This window comes from Sorex araneus, chromosome 7 (genome assembly GCF_027595985.1).
Source record: "Sorex araneus isolate mSorAra2 chromosome 7, mSorAra2.pri, whole genome shotgun sequence".
Classification (NCBI taxonomy): Eukaryota; Metazoa; Chordata; class Mammalia; order Eulipotyphla; family Soricidae; genus Sorex; species Sorex araneus.
The window spans coordinates 46,990,334-47,003,726 of NC_073308.1; the positions used below are offsets into that span (position 1 = coordinate 46,990,334).

Genomic DNA, 13,393 nt, shown 5'->3' on the forward strand with positions numbered 1-13,393 from the left:
TTCTGGTAGGTGTCTGCTCTAGTCAACTTTTGAGAGAGTCAGCTTCTAACGTGTTATCAGTAGAAAAAAGATGTTCGACACCATAAAGCCCTTCGGTTCAGTCTCTATTTTCTTTCAACTTTTCTGAAATGAAACAAGTTAGGTTCTGTGAATTCCGGGCCCTTGTGTAATTTAGTTGTATCATGTTATCTTAAATGCCTGGTCTTTTTTACTGGATTACATTTTAGTCTTGTCTAGGAGAAAGAGTATCACTTGAACATTATTCACTTTTCCATTAAATTATCCAAACTGCTGTGTCACTTTAGAGATAGAAAGGATGAATTCTGTTCAACACATGAGAAAATTGAGGTCCAAAGGTTGATATTTTTTGAAACTGCAAAGTAAAAATAGACAAAATTTGTAAAAAGAAACGCTTTTTTCCCCTTATAAAAAGTTCTAACACCAATTAGTATCTCTGATGATTCAGAGCAAAGCCAACACCCTGAAAGTGAGAAGTGAAGTGGGGTCAGAGGGAATAACAAGGGGGGGGAAAGGGGTGGGACAGCGTGTGATGTTATTTCAGCAGCCTGTAAAACCTACACCGACGCATTCTTCCATTTTTCTTTTGTAACCTGTCTTGTTTTCAGAACTACAATGTTCCAGCTGGTTAACAATTTCAGATTTTGTTTTAAAGCGTGGTGTGAATCGTAATTCACAGTAATCCACATTTCCTTTATGTTTTGTTTGACTACTGTAGCCCAGACAATATTGCTCGACCTGATTTGTAAATAATTATGTCCAGTTTAGAACAAATTAGAAATTTCCTTTCCCCCCTCCCCCCATGTATGTCATTGTGACTTTTCCCCTTTATTCTAGAAAGTTTCCACTGCTGATTGCAGTCGTAGTGCTTAACAGATAGGGGCTGATTTTGTTTGGGGCCACACTGTGGTCTCAGGGCCTGTTTCTGACAGCTCGGGAGGGATTCCTCATGGCACTCTATGTGCTGTGGTGGCATATAAGGCCTGTACTTCCTTCTCTGGCCTGTTTTGTTTACATGACTTAACTTTAAGACTTGATTTTAGTAACTATCTGTTGAGGCTTTAAAATATCTATTCTCCTTAACACGAGATGATAAAAAATAAGTACTTTTTGTGTCCCTGTCATCCATTGCTCATCGATTTGCTCGAGTGGGCACCAGTAACATCTCCAATGTGAGACTTGTTACTGCTTTTGGCATATGGAATACGCCACAGGTAGCTTGCCAGGCTCTGCTGTACCGGCGGGATATTCTCAGTAGCTTGCCAGGCTCTTTGAGAGGGGCAGAGGAATCGAACCCAGGTTGGCCGCATGCAAGGCTAATGTCCTTCCCGCTGTGCTGTCGCTGTTTTCTGGAAAATGTTTTATTATGTTCTGTTTAAGAAGCAAACTAAAGATTTCCAACATTTTCACAAGAGTTTAAGGAAGGAAGTTGGTAAAAGCATGTGCAATTACAGTGAAGTTCATATTTAGAATTAGAAGGTGTCAGATTGTTTTTCAGAAGTTGTACTTATTGGTCATTCTTAATATTTTTTGAAATCTTAGTGACTGTGATTTAGATTTTGATAATTCTGTCAATGATGGGGTTCTATACCCCCCACCCCTCACCAGAGTGTCTGTTTCCCTTCACCATCGACTGAGTCCCCCCTCCCCCCCACACACACTGCCTTGGGAAACTGAGTTTCATCATTCTATAGACCAGTGTTTTTTTGTTTGTTTGTTTGTTTTGGTCACACCCAGTGGTGCTGGGTTACTCCTGCCTCTTCACTCAGGAATTACTCCTGGCGGTGTTCAGAGGGTCATATGGGCTGCCGGGGATGGAACCCAGGTCCCTTCTCCACTGTACTATTGCTCTGACCCCTGGACCAGTTCTTAGATTCTGTTGCTTTGTTTTCTTGCCACTCTTTTTCATGTGCCACATATTGAAGGTCATTCTGTATCTATCTGTATGCCTTTTAAAACTTAAGATAGATTACTTCTTAGCTCTTTTGCTTTCATTTTTATACTTAAAATTTGTTTTGCTTGGAAATTACATAGAAAATTTCTGTTGTGCTTTCACTGTTTTTTTGTTTTGTTTGTGGGGGACCACACCCTGTAAGGCTCAGGGGCTACTCCTGGCTGTGCACTCAGGAATTACTCCTGGCCATGCTCAGGGTCCAGATGGGATGCTAGGAATTGAATCCAGGTGGGCCATGAGCAAGGCAGACATCCTACCTGCTGGTTTTAATTTTAAGTTGCTCCCTAAGGCACATACACATTCCTTTCACCACCCACCCTACCCCCCAGCCCCTTTCACTACATGATAACCATTTGAATGTGTCCTCAGAGCTTGTTTCCTGTGCTGTGTGTTGTTTTTTTTTTAATTATGGCAGACCTACATATAACATTGGCATCTACAATCGTGTTTGACTAAACCTTTTTCCCCTGTCTATCATTCTTGTTGACTTTTTAATTTCTATTAGATGACTACTTAGGATTCTATATGAATGGAACAGTGCATTTTTTGTGTGTGTGTGATTGGACTGGAGCAATAGCACAGCGGGTAGGGCATTTGCCTTGTCGTGGCCGACCCAGGTTTGATCCCTCTCAGAGAGCCTGGCAAGCTACCATGGTGTATTTGATACGCCAAAAACAGTAACAACAAGCCTCACAACAGAGGTGTTACTGGTGGCTGCTCGAGCAAATCGATGAACAGCGGGATGACAGTGCTATAGTGCTACGGTGACTGGTTTATTTCACTTGCATTATGTCTTCAAGGATCATCAGTACTTAGTTTAGGACTAAGTATTCTTTTTGTGGTAGTGGGTGTGGGGCAGGGGCTTAGTGCTCCAGGGCTCTTTCTAGTGCTGTGCTGGCTGCTCCCCAGCAGAGCTTCTGACACCATTTGGTGTGCTGCAGCCATGTAAGCTGTTGCCCTAAGCAGGAATTTCATGACTTCGTAGACACAGAAACATCATCTGCTTTCTGTAACCAGTGGTTTCACACCCACAGATGCACAGACCAGCTGTTCGGGACTTGAATGTTCATGAATACGCACTAATGGGCGACTACCACGGTTCCTTGCTTAACTGATCTGTTGGTGCACATAGACATCCCCCACTTGGCTATCGTGAATGATCTCACAGAGATCTTGTTTTACTTCTTACGGATGTATACCCAGAAGTGAGATTGTGGATCATGTGGTAGTTTTGATGCGTACATATTGTTTTAAAGCAGTCGCACCATTTATACATTGTAGTTTTCAAACAATGTACAGAGAAAAATGCACAAAATGGTGGAAATTTTTTCCTCACAGCAGATAAACTAGATTTTAAAAAAATACTGGTTATATTGCATAAACCATTCTTGTTTCCCTTGTAGTTACTAGATTCTTACCGTATGTACCTGGCCTATAGTTTTAGAGCCTTTTATAAATGGAATCATACAGTAAGAGGGCTGCGTGGGCGCACGCTGCACGCTCCCCCAGTGATTTTTTTTTTTTACAAAGGTCAGTAATTTTCTTTTTTATTGAATTATACACAGTTACAAAGTTGTTTTTTATTCACCCATGAATTTTAGAACTCTGCTGATAGGCAGTTCTAGCTCTATGTGGCTTTTTTTTTTTTTTAAGGAAAAACTAGATTAAAGTTCAAGTTCACCTCCTTGGTCACAGTAATATTTCAGTGCTCAGTAAGGGTTTAGTGACTACCATGTTGGACAGCATAGGAATTACAAGACAGTTACTTAGACGCAGTTGTTCTGCAACTAACTACTAAGCATTCACATTTATACTTCTGGTTCAAGTGATCTCAGTGTACATGAGTGGTTTTGGGTACTAGGAGCTCAGAGTTTATTTTATTACACAAGACTAGCCAGTTGAGGGGCCAGAGTGACAGTATGGTGGGTTGGGCCTCAGCACACGCTGACCTGGGTTAGATCCCCAGCATCCCACATGGTCCCCTGAGCTCACCAAAGTGATTCCTGAATATAGAGCTAGAAGTAACCCCTGAGTTTGCCAGGTTTGACCCAAATACATTTTTAAAAAGAAAATGACCAGCCAGCTACTATATAGAAGATATTCATGTTTAGCAAGATCACCAAGCGTGTAAATCATCCAGCCTGTTCTGTGGCCACTCTGTTGTTTTATTCTTTTGGTATATTTGTCAGTCCTTGAGTGAGTATCACATTGGCTTCAGTATTTTAAAGCATGGTCCTGACAGTACTTTTATATATAATTTATGGGTTCTGTTGCGGTTGAGGTTGAAAATGTGGGATTTTGTTTTAAATATATGTGAGGGATTTGCTCACCAAGAGCTCTGAATCCATCACCTTTTTGTTGAATGTTTGCAGCTAAAACATTACTGTGTGTTTCTGCTCCCTACTGTATCCTTGAAGTAGGTTTCAGCCTTACCGTGGGTTGGGAGGGGAAGACATGGTCCATTCCCACTGGTGCTCAGTGCTTACTCCTGACTCTATCTATATTCAGGGATCACTCTTGACAGTCTTGGGGCACCTTATGGGGTGCCAGGGATAGAATCCAGACTGGCCCTGCTATGTAATGTCACTCTGGCCTCAGTTCCAACCTCCTTATATGACATCAACACCTTTTGTTCTTACATTTATTTTTACTATTATTTGCAAAGTCTTTATTGAACGTGCTTATGTGCTAGGGACTCTAAATATGTTTGAGATAAAGCACTTCCAAATTTATTGTAGACTGTTGCATACAAATTGTATGGTTAAGAAAATAGATTTTTGGGCTGGAGCAATAGCACAGCGGGTACGGCGTTTGTCTTGCATGTGGCCAACCCAGGTGCAATTCCCAGCATCCCATATGGTCCCCTGAGCATTGCCTGTGGTAATTCCTGAGTGCAGAGCCAGGAGTAACCCCTGTGCCTTGCTGGGTGTGACCCAAAAAGCAAAAAAAAAGAAAAAAGAAAACGAAAATAGACTTTCTCAGGTCATAAAGGCAAATTAAGAAAAAAGGTGGTGCCTTAGAGATAATAGTACTAGGGTACTTGCCTTACATATGCCAACCTAGGTTTGATCCGTGGCAACTGCACAGTGTCTCATGAGCACCACTTGGTGTGACCCACCCCACCCCCCACCCCAAAAAGAAGATGCAGAAAGCTATGTGAAGTAAAGTAAGCATAAGGTAGTTTAGAATGTACTCTGTGATTGTAGGAGAGTGTCTAAAACAAAAACAAAATCCTTTGGCATGCAGTTTGTATTGTATTAAGGACATGAGGACTGTTTCCCTTTTCTGTTTGCTCATTGTTTATACAGAATGCAAGGCTGATCTGATCATTCTGATGTAAACACTTCAGCAACGTTTAGGAACTCCCTCTGCTGACAGTCCAGCTCTTAAACACTCCTATCTAGGCTATCTTTGTTCTTCATCCTCTCCCTCTCCCCGCCTGGCAATGATCAGGGCTTACTCCAGGTTCCGAGAACCACACGCAGTGCTGGGGTTGAACTGGGCTTGGCTGTGTACAAGGCCCCTACTTAGCCCCTGTCCTGTATCGATGGCCATTCTGTATCAGTGCTTGCTTGCTTGCTTGCTTGCTTGCTTTGGGAACAAACCCCTTCACACTGAGGCTCTATTTCTACTCCTGCTTGGGGGTCGGGGTGGGGCGCTGTTTGATCCTGGGTCTTGAACCAGCATAAGAGCCTCCCTAACCACATGCAAGAGAAGTCCTTTACCTCCTGGACTATCTCTTCAACCTTCTTCTGTTTTATGGCCTTCAGTTTGTTACTGTTGCTGTTATCTCTGCCGTTACTCTTGTTCTTGTTGATTTAGCGGTTTTTTTTTTTAGAAGTTTATTTACTGGAAATGAAAAATTTCTGTGAAAGTAGTGAAGTTGCAAGAGAGACTTGATCCCAATACATGGCATCTTTAATCTTTTAGCTATAACTTTCCTTTAGTGCTACTTTTTTCCTTTTGTAAGTAAGCAGTGCTTCTTGAAACCCTTTGAGACTTCTAATATCTCCATGAATTTGTAGTTGAGTTATATATAAAATAGATCATGTATAGACATGTAGTTGTTGAATTTTTAAGGTATGATGTTCCTGTTTCAGAAATACTTCCTTGGTTTTGTTCTTCAGTCATCACCAAGTGTAATGTGGACCAGAGGGACCCAACCTTGGCTGTTTGTTTGCAAGGGAGAGGGGAGGGTTGGGCCCCACTGAGTGGTCCTTGGGGGTCTCTTCATTCCCCCCACATGACTCTGGGTTTTGCATATCAACTGGTGTGTGCTCATCTCTGATTCTTTTTTTTTTTTTTTCTTTTTGGGTCACACCCAGCAATGCACAGGGGTCACTTCTGGCTCATGCACTCAGGAATCACCCCTGGCGGTGCTCAGGGGACCATATGGGATGCTGGGATTTGAACCCAGGTCGGCCGCATGCAAGGCAAACGCCCTACCCGCTGTGCTATCGCTCCAGCCCCTCATCTCTGATTCTTTAAGTTGTTCATCTGACTAAGTTTCTACTTTTGACTGAGTTTAGCATATAGAGGAATAGCTTAAAATGGCCAGGGAAATGGCTTTAAGGACCTGATTGCATACTTCTCAGTGGTACAGCCCCAGGTGTCATTTCTGGTAGGACCTGGTTCCCCAAAGTACCATGCCAGGACTGGTCCCTGAATACTGCTGGGTGTGCCCAAAAATAAAAAATGAAAATTACATTTGCACATGTATCACTGTATCACTGTCATCCCGTTGCTCATCAGTTTGCTCAAGTGGGCACCAGTAACATCTCCATTGTGAGACTTGTTACTGTTTTTGGCATACTGAATACGCCACAGGTAGCTCGCCAGGCTCTGCCATGCAGGCAGGATACTCTCGTAGCTTGCCGGGTTCTCCGAGAGGGATGGAGGAGTTGAACCCGGGTTGGCCACGTGCAAGGCAGATGCCCTACCTGCTGTGCTATCGCTCCAGTCCAACAAGTGTAACATTTAGTAAGAGTTAAGAGAATTAAGAAAAACTTGGGAAACAGTAAGTTCTGTTAAAAATATCTTCCTGTTCTTCAGGGACTCGGATCATTCTTATTGTTCCTCTTGAACTCAGCCCATAGTTAGCAGGTTTGCTGTTCAATTCTTTCAGACTTTCTACCTTGTGATTTTTCTAGAGATTTCCTCCATCTCATTTTGTAGTGTCTTGATCCTTAGCTGCTGTTTGGACCTCCTATTGAGTTGTTGGTTTAATCCCCTCCCCCTGGGGTGGGGGACACACACACCCTGCCCCCATACTGTTCATTTCTGCTCTCCAGTGCTGTGCTGATTCCCTGTGCCATCTTTCCTGTGAGTTCATTAAACATCACAGTGGGGTCACTAAAGTCACGTCTGAGAATTTACTGAGCTGGTTGGTGCTGAATGATGTCTGTGTTAGTGTTTTCATTATTGAATGTGGTGGGCTTCTGTGAGTCTTCCCCGTTGGGAAGACTGTTCCTGCTGTGCTAAGGGAGAATCTTTGTAATTAGCCCACGCCTGTTCTTTTTGGCACCCTTGGCTGTGCTGAGGACTTCCTCATGGCTCTCTGCTTAGGGATCACTCTCAGTGCCAAGGACACCGTATGCGGCATTGAGACACAAACTGGGGCAGCAGGGTACAAGACAAGTGAAGTGCCTTACCTGTTTTCGGGGAGGGGGGGGGCATACCCAGTGGTGCTCAGGGGATCGCATGGGGTGCTGGGGATTTAATCTGCATCAGTCATGTGCAAGGCAATGCCTTTTCTGCTCTTCATACATGTGTAAGTTCTTAAGAGATTTCCTATGTAACACATAGCATGTAAATATGATAGTCTCATGCTTCAATTAAAAACATGTTTATCATTAAAAATGAACCATTCATTATTGGGCTAAAGCAGTATTACAGTGCATAGGGTGTTTGCCTTGCACACAGCCGTTCCATGTCTGATCTCCAGCATCCCATTTGGTCATTCGTTCTCTCACCCCTCCAGCCCTTAGCCCCCCACACCCAGCATTGCCAGCAGTGACCCCTGAGTGCAGAGCCAGAAGCCTGAGTACTGCTGGGTGTGGCCCAAAACAACAAAAGAACCACTTCTTGGAAACTTCTTGGTATAGTACCATTGTAAGAATAAAATTAATATCACTATAAATCATGGTTGTCAAAATTTATTTAAAAAATAAAAATGGAACTACTAGGGTTTCTTGGAGAGTATGATGACAGCATTTTGAGACTCAATCAGATGGACAATTTATGGAATTTCCAAAGTATTAGTGCATGTATGGATTAATCTAATGGATTAATCCTACATGATGAGTTTGGTCCTGAGTTTTTATTCTTTCTGTACCCCCAGTGGTGATTATGTTCTATGGAATCATCTGCATTCTTTTTATTACTTATTTTCATTTTGTTACCATGCCCGGTGATACTAAGGGCTTGCCTTTCTCACTCTACTTCCTCTCGGACCCAGAGTTTTTCCTTCTTAATACCCACATACCCACTCAAGAATAATTGATGCATGTATCAGAAAATCTAAATAAAGCTGCAACTATGAATCACCAGTCATACACCCCAAGCTTCTGGGGTGGGGAACCAAACGTACTCCTGACGTGTTTATTCCGTAGTTTCTTTTTTAGAGAGATTGATACCATCTTTCATTTAAACATTTTCCTTTTCAACTAGAAAATTTAAACATTTTCCTTTTCAACTTTTAATGTTTTTTGATGGAAAGATTGCAAACCCTATGATTATAAGTTAAAAGATATATTCTGATCATGGTTCTAATTCTCACTTTGTCAGGGTATTAATTAGTGTTAACTCAAGAAGTTCACAATTAGTCTCCTTACCCAAAATCTTCACCTGTTGGCACACACTGGTACCAGGTGACATAAATCACCCGGTGTGCGTTAGACTTGCACTATAAGAAAGCTGATTAGAGGCTAATCGGGAAATGTGAGGATAGCACAGTGGGCAGGTACATCGATGTTTTCATGCAGGAACCCTGGGTTCTTTCCCCAACACCGCATGGTTCCCTCTGCCCTGCTGGGATCAAACCCCAGATACAAAACCCAGTTGAGGGCAAGCGGTTAACTTGATCCTGTGGCGTGACGTTTGCTGTTGCTTAATATGGACATAATGAATAACTAAGTTCCCAATAGTGGTTTTGAAGTGGGAGGTCATGGTCAGGTGTCATGCAGATGCCAGGAAGGGAAAAGGAGGACACCATTGGTAACTGGGCTGGGGAGAACTAAAGGGCCGGATTACGTGGGAACCCCTGTTTGAGTGCCTGTGGCAGCAACCTACCCCTCCCTTCCACCCCCGCACACTGAGCACTGCACCAGGAGTTATTCCCAAGCACCACTAGGTATGGCAAAAAAAAGCAAAAAAAATTGACTGTAAAGTGGGCAGAGAAAGCTATGCTTCTATGGTTATTTCTAACCAGATTTTAAAATTTAATCTTTAGTTTTTAGGTAATTACCATGTCTGCTTGGATTTCAAAAATCAGTATGTGACTGTACTATTGAGGCTATCGTAGGGAATTAATGATCCTTACTGTGCTGTCTGTTGCATTGAATTTTAATCATTAGGCTTTATTTTGTTTCCTCCAGTGGGGTCAGGGCAATCCCAGAGGACCCCAGGGGCCACTCCCACCATCCGTAGCACGCTGGGGCCGATGATGTGGTGGTGCTGTGACGCTGCGCAGCCACCCCGCAGAGCTGTGCCGGTGGGCAGAGCCGGGATCCTGTTTCAGTTTTGTATTTTAGAAAAGTCTCCAGAGAAGGCTGCAGGTGGTCCTTGACTTAGTTCTTTTTCAACTTTATGAAAGCACGGAAGCAGTATTCGTCCCAGGAAACCTTTGCATTTTGACTTTTCCCCTAGATCAGTGTGATGCATCGTTCCTGTGGGGGCAGCGGAGCTCTTAGAGCCACTCTGGGCTCACGAGGGTGTGCAGCTCACGTTCTCTACACTGTGTTTCGCTTTCAGCATGGCGTTCAACACACTATATACTCAGTACATTACTTTTTTTTATTTGAAAAAAAAAGGGGTTGTGTTCGGTGTTTTTAGTCATTGCTGGCTAATTGTACTGTGAGCACATGCGAGGTCGGTAGGCTAACTTACGATTTATCAAGCAGATTAGGAAGATAAAAGCCTATGGGATAGAGATGAGTCAACCAGAATTTTAGGGTTCATTGGACTTGATTTACATATTTTGTTATTATGAAATAGTTCTCAAAACACTGTTCCAAATATTTTTTTGTTTTCATTTTAGAACAAAATCCAGCCTCATAGCAGAGGAGAATATAATGTTTACAGCACCTTTCAGAGCCATGAACCAGAGTTTGACTACTTGAAAAGTTTAGAAATAGAAGAAAAGATCAACAAAATTAGGTGGTTACCCCAGAAAAATGCTGCTCAGTTTTTATTGTCTACCAATGGTAAGTGTAATTTTTTTCTTCTCGTGTGCTCTATGAACATGAAATACTATATACATTTGTATGTCCTTTAGGATATAACCCTATTTCAAAGAGAATACTATTTGAGATAGCTATTTGGAAATATTTCTTCCCAATACATGATATAAACTCTAGTTTTTAATCTTCCTTTGATAATCTTGTAGTTAAAAAACTTCCATTAAAGATTCCCAGGTGTCAGTTTTCTTTTTTATTGTATAGTATACCCTTGTCTTCTATTTCTTTTTTCACTTTGAATTTTTTATTGAATCACTGTGACATGTACAGCTACAAAGTTATTTATTCCTGATTGATTTTGTCATACAGTGTTCCAACCCATCCCTTCACCAGTGCACATTTTCTTCCCCTCCACACGATGTCCCAAGTTTCCCTCATCCATTTTTCTCTCCCTCTCTCTACTCCCCTTCACCCTTTACCTCCTCATGCTGTCTCCCCCTCTTCCCCTCTCCCCTTCCTCTCTTACTCCCTCTTTCCCATTTAGGCACTGTGGTTTCTAATACTGTTACTGAAAGGCTATCATGCATATAGCTTTACCTCCTTTCAGTTCTTGTGCCCGAGTCATTTTCAGCTATCATTGTCATGGTGGTCCCTTCTCTGTCCTGACTGCACTCCTCCTACTTGGTGGCAGGCTTCCTACCATGGGTCAGTCCTCCTGGCCGTATTTCTACTGCCTTTGGGTATTATTCACATACTATGCTTTGTTGTTGTTGTTGTTTGTTTGTTTACATCTCGCAAACAAGTGTAGTCATTCTGTGGCTGTCCCTCTCCCTCTGACTGATTTCACTCAGCATGATATTCTTCGTTTTCATCCATGTATAGGTCAATTTCATGGCTTCATTTTTCGTAACAACTGCGCAGTGTTCTGTTGTGTAGATGTACATAATTTCTTTATCCAGTGCTCTGCTCTCAAGCACTTGTGTTGTTTCCAGATTCTGGCTATTGTGAATAGTGTTGCAGTGAACATAGGATGCAGATGACGTTTCTGCTGTGTGTTTTTGGGCCACTAGGGTATATTCCCAGGAGTGGTTTTGTTGTTCATCTGGAATCTCAATTTCTAGGTTTTTGAGAAATGTCCATACTGTCTTCCGGAAAGACTGGACCAGTTGGCATTCCCGCCAGCAGTGAATGAGAATCCCCTTCTCGCCTCATCCACTCCTGCACTGACTGTTCTTTTTGATGTGTGCCAGTCTCTGATGTGAGATGATAATCTCATTGTTGTTTTGATTTGCATCTCCCTGATAATTGGTGATATGAGCACTTTTTCATGTGTCTTTTGGCCATTTGTATTTCTTCAAGAAGTTTCTGTTCATCTCTTCTACCCATTTTTTGATAGGGTTATATGATTTTTCTTTTTCTTGTTAAGTCAGTTTTCTTTTATCATAGTTTGCAATGAAAATAATGGACTTTATCATAGGATTTTGGTGAGATTCATTTCTGCCACTAATGGTCTTTTGCCTTGGACCACTGTGTAGAATGTCCTGGTAAATCTCGTGTGTATGAATGTGATAGATCTTAGAGTACATACTGAGTGCTTAGTACATGTTAATACTTTAGTCTCCCTTTTGTCACGGTGTGCCTAAATTCTGCAAAGCTTTTCAGAATGTAACTATTCTCTCAAAGATGGTCTCTAATGAAGAATATGTTCCTTTCTTTTTCTTTTTTTAAAATTTTTTTCCTGTTGTTTTTTTTCTTTTTCTTTTTCTTTTTGGGTCACACCCAGTGATGCTCAGGGGTTACTCCTGGCTCTGCACTCAGGAATTACCCCTGGCGGTGCTTGGGGAACCATATGGGATGCCAGGGATTGAGCCCAGGTTGGCCACATGCAAGGCAAACGCCCTACGTGCTGTGCTATAGCTCTGGCCCCAGATAAGTTCCTTTCTATGAGAGCACTTTTTCTACTTGTCCCTCGTCCTAGTAAGGACACATGCTCAGAGTGACTTGGTTGCTTTCTTCTTGACAAGCCTGTGGCTGGAAGGGTGTTTTTGTTTATTTGTTTGTGTTTGGTGGCCACACTCCATGATGCTCAGGGCTTATTCCTGGTTCTGCACTCTGGAATTAGTCCTGGTCATGTTCAGGGGCATATTGGATTCTGGGGATCAAACTCGGATCGCTGCATGCAAGGCAAGCATCCTACCTCCCCTACTATCTCCCTAGCCTTTGAAGGTGGTTTTATTTAGTTTTGAGCCACAACCAGTGGTGCCAGGTTTTATTTCTGAAGGGACTTGGGACCATATGGGGTCCTGAGGATTAAACGTGGGTCTGTCACATACAGTTAGCACCTTACCCATGGAACTATCAGTCCAGGCCCTAGAAGATTTTTTTTAATACAATTTTATTTACTTCAGTTATTATATAAGGGTTAGATTTATAGAATAGCTACCAGAACTTAAGGCCCTTTTATAGCAGTTGATTGGGTCATTCTTTCTACTTCAAATCAGAGAGTATCTACCAGAACTTAAGGCCATTTATAGCAGTTTTAGATTTGGTCATTCTTTCTACTTCAAATTGTTTTTTGTTATGACCCGGTATTTCCTTGAAGGTTTGAGTCTGATGAGAGTCATTGGAGTGTGTAGTGAATACATGAGATACTTCCAAGTTCTGAGTAACCATGAAAGCAACTTAAAAGTAATAGGACTATAGATTAAAAATTTTTTGAGGCTTAAGAGCTGGAGAAAACGTGTTTCTCATTTCTTCACTGTCAATCAAATTTTAGTGCCCCTGCCATACATTTTTTGCCATTTGTAGAATGTAAAGTGACTTTGTAATGTTGTGAAAACCATTGAGTGTGCCCTCTCACGCTGTAGATCAGGCCCAGTGTATTGAGACCCTGGAAATGCAAATGAGTTTGTTCACATCACACCCATTTTTCTGATTATCAAAGTTTTTTTTTTTACAACTAACTACCCATTAAGCTCTGCTGTCGACTTTCTTTTCCTCTAAACCTGTCTTCTGAATTAGAAGA

The 13,393-nt window shown here is 42.0% G+C and overlaps 1 protein-coding gene across 1 annotated transcript in view; it reads left to right on the top strand.

The window, feature by feature from the left end:
- Window positions 1-13,393, top strand: part of PPP2R2A (protein phosphatase 2 regulatory subunit Balpha) — an 86,511-nt gene that overhangs the window by 59,995 nt on the left and 13,123 nt on the right. The window contains exon 4 of the mRNA XM_004619142.2: window positions 10,230-10,395. Coding sequence (XP_004619199.1) covers window positions 10,230-10,395 — 166 coding nt within the window. The remainder of the gene's footprint in view (window positions 1-10,229; window positions 10,396-13,393) is intronic.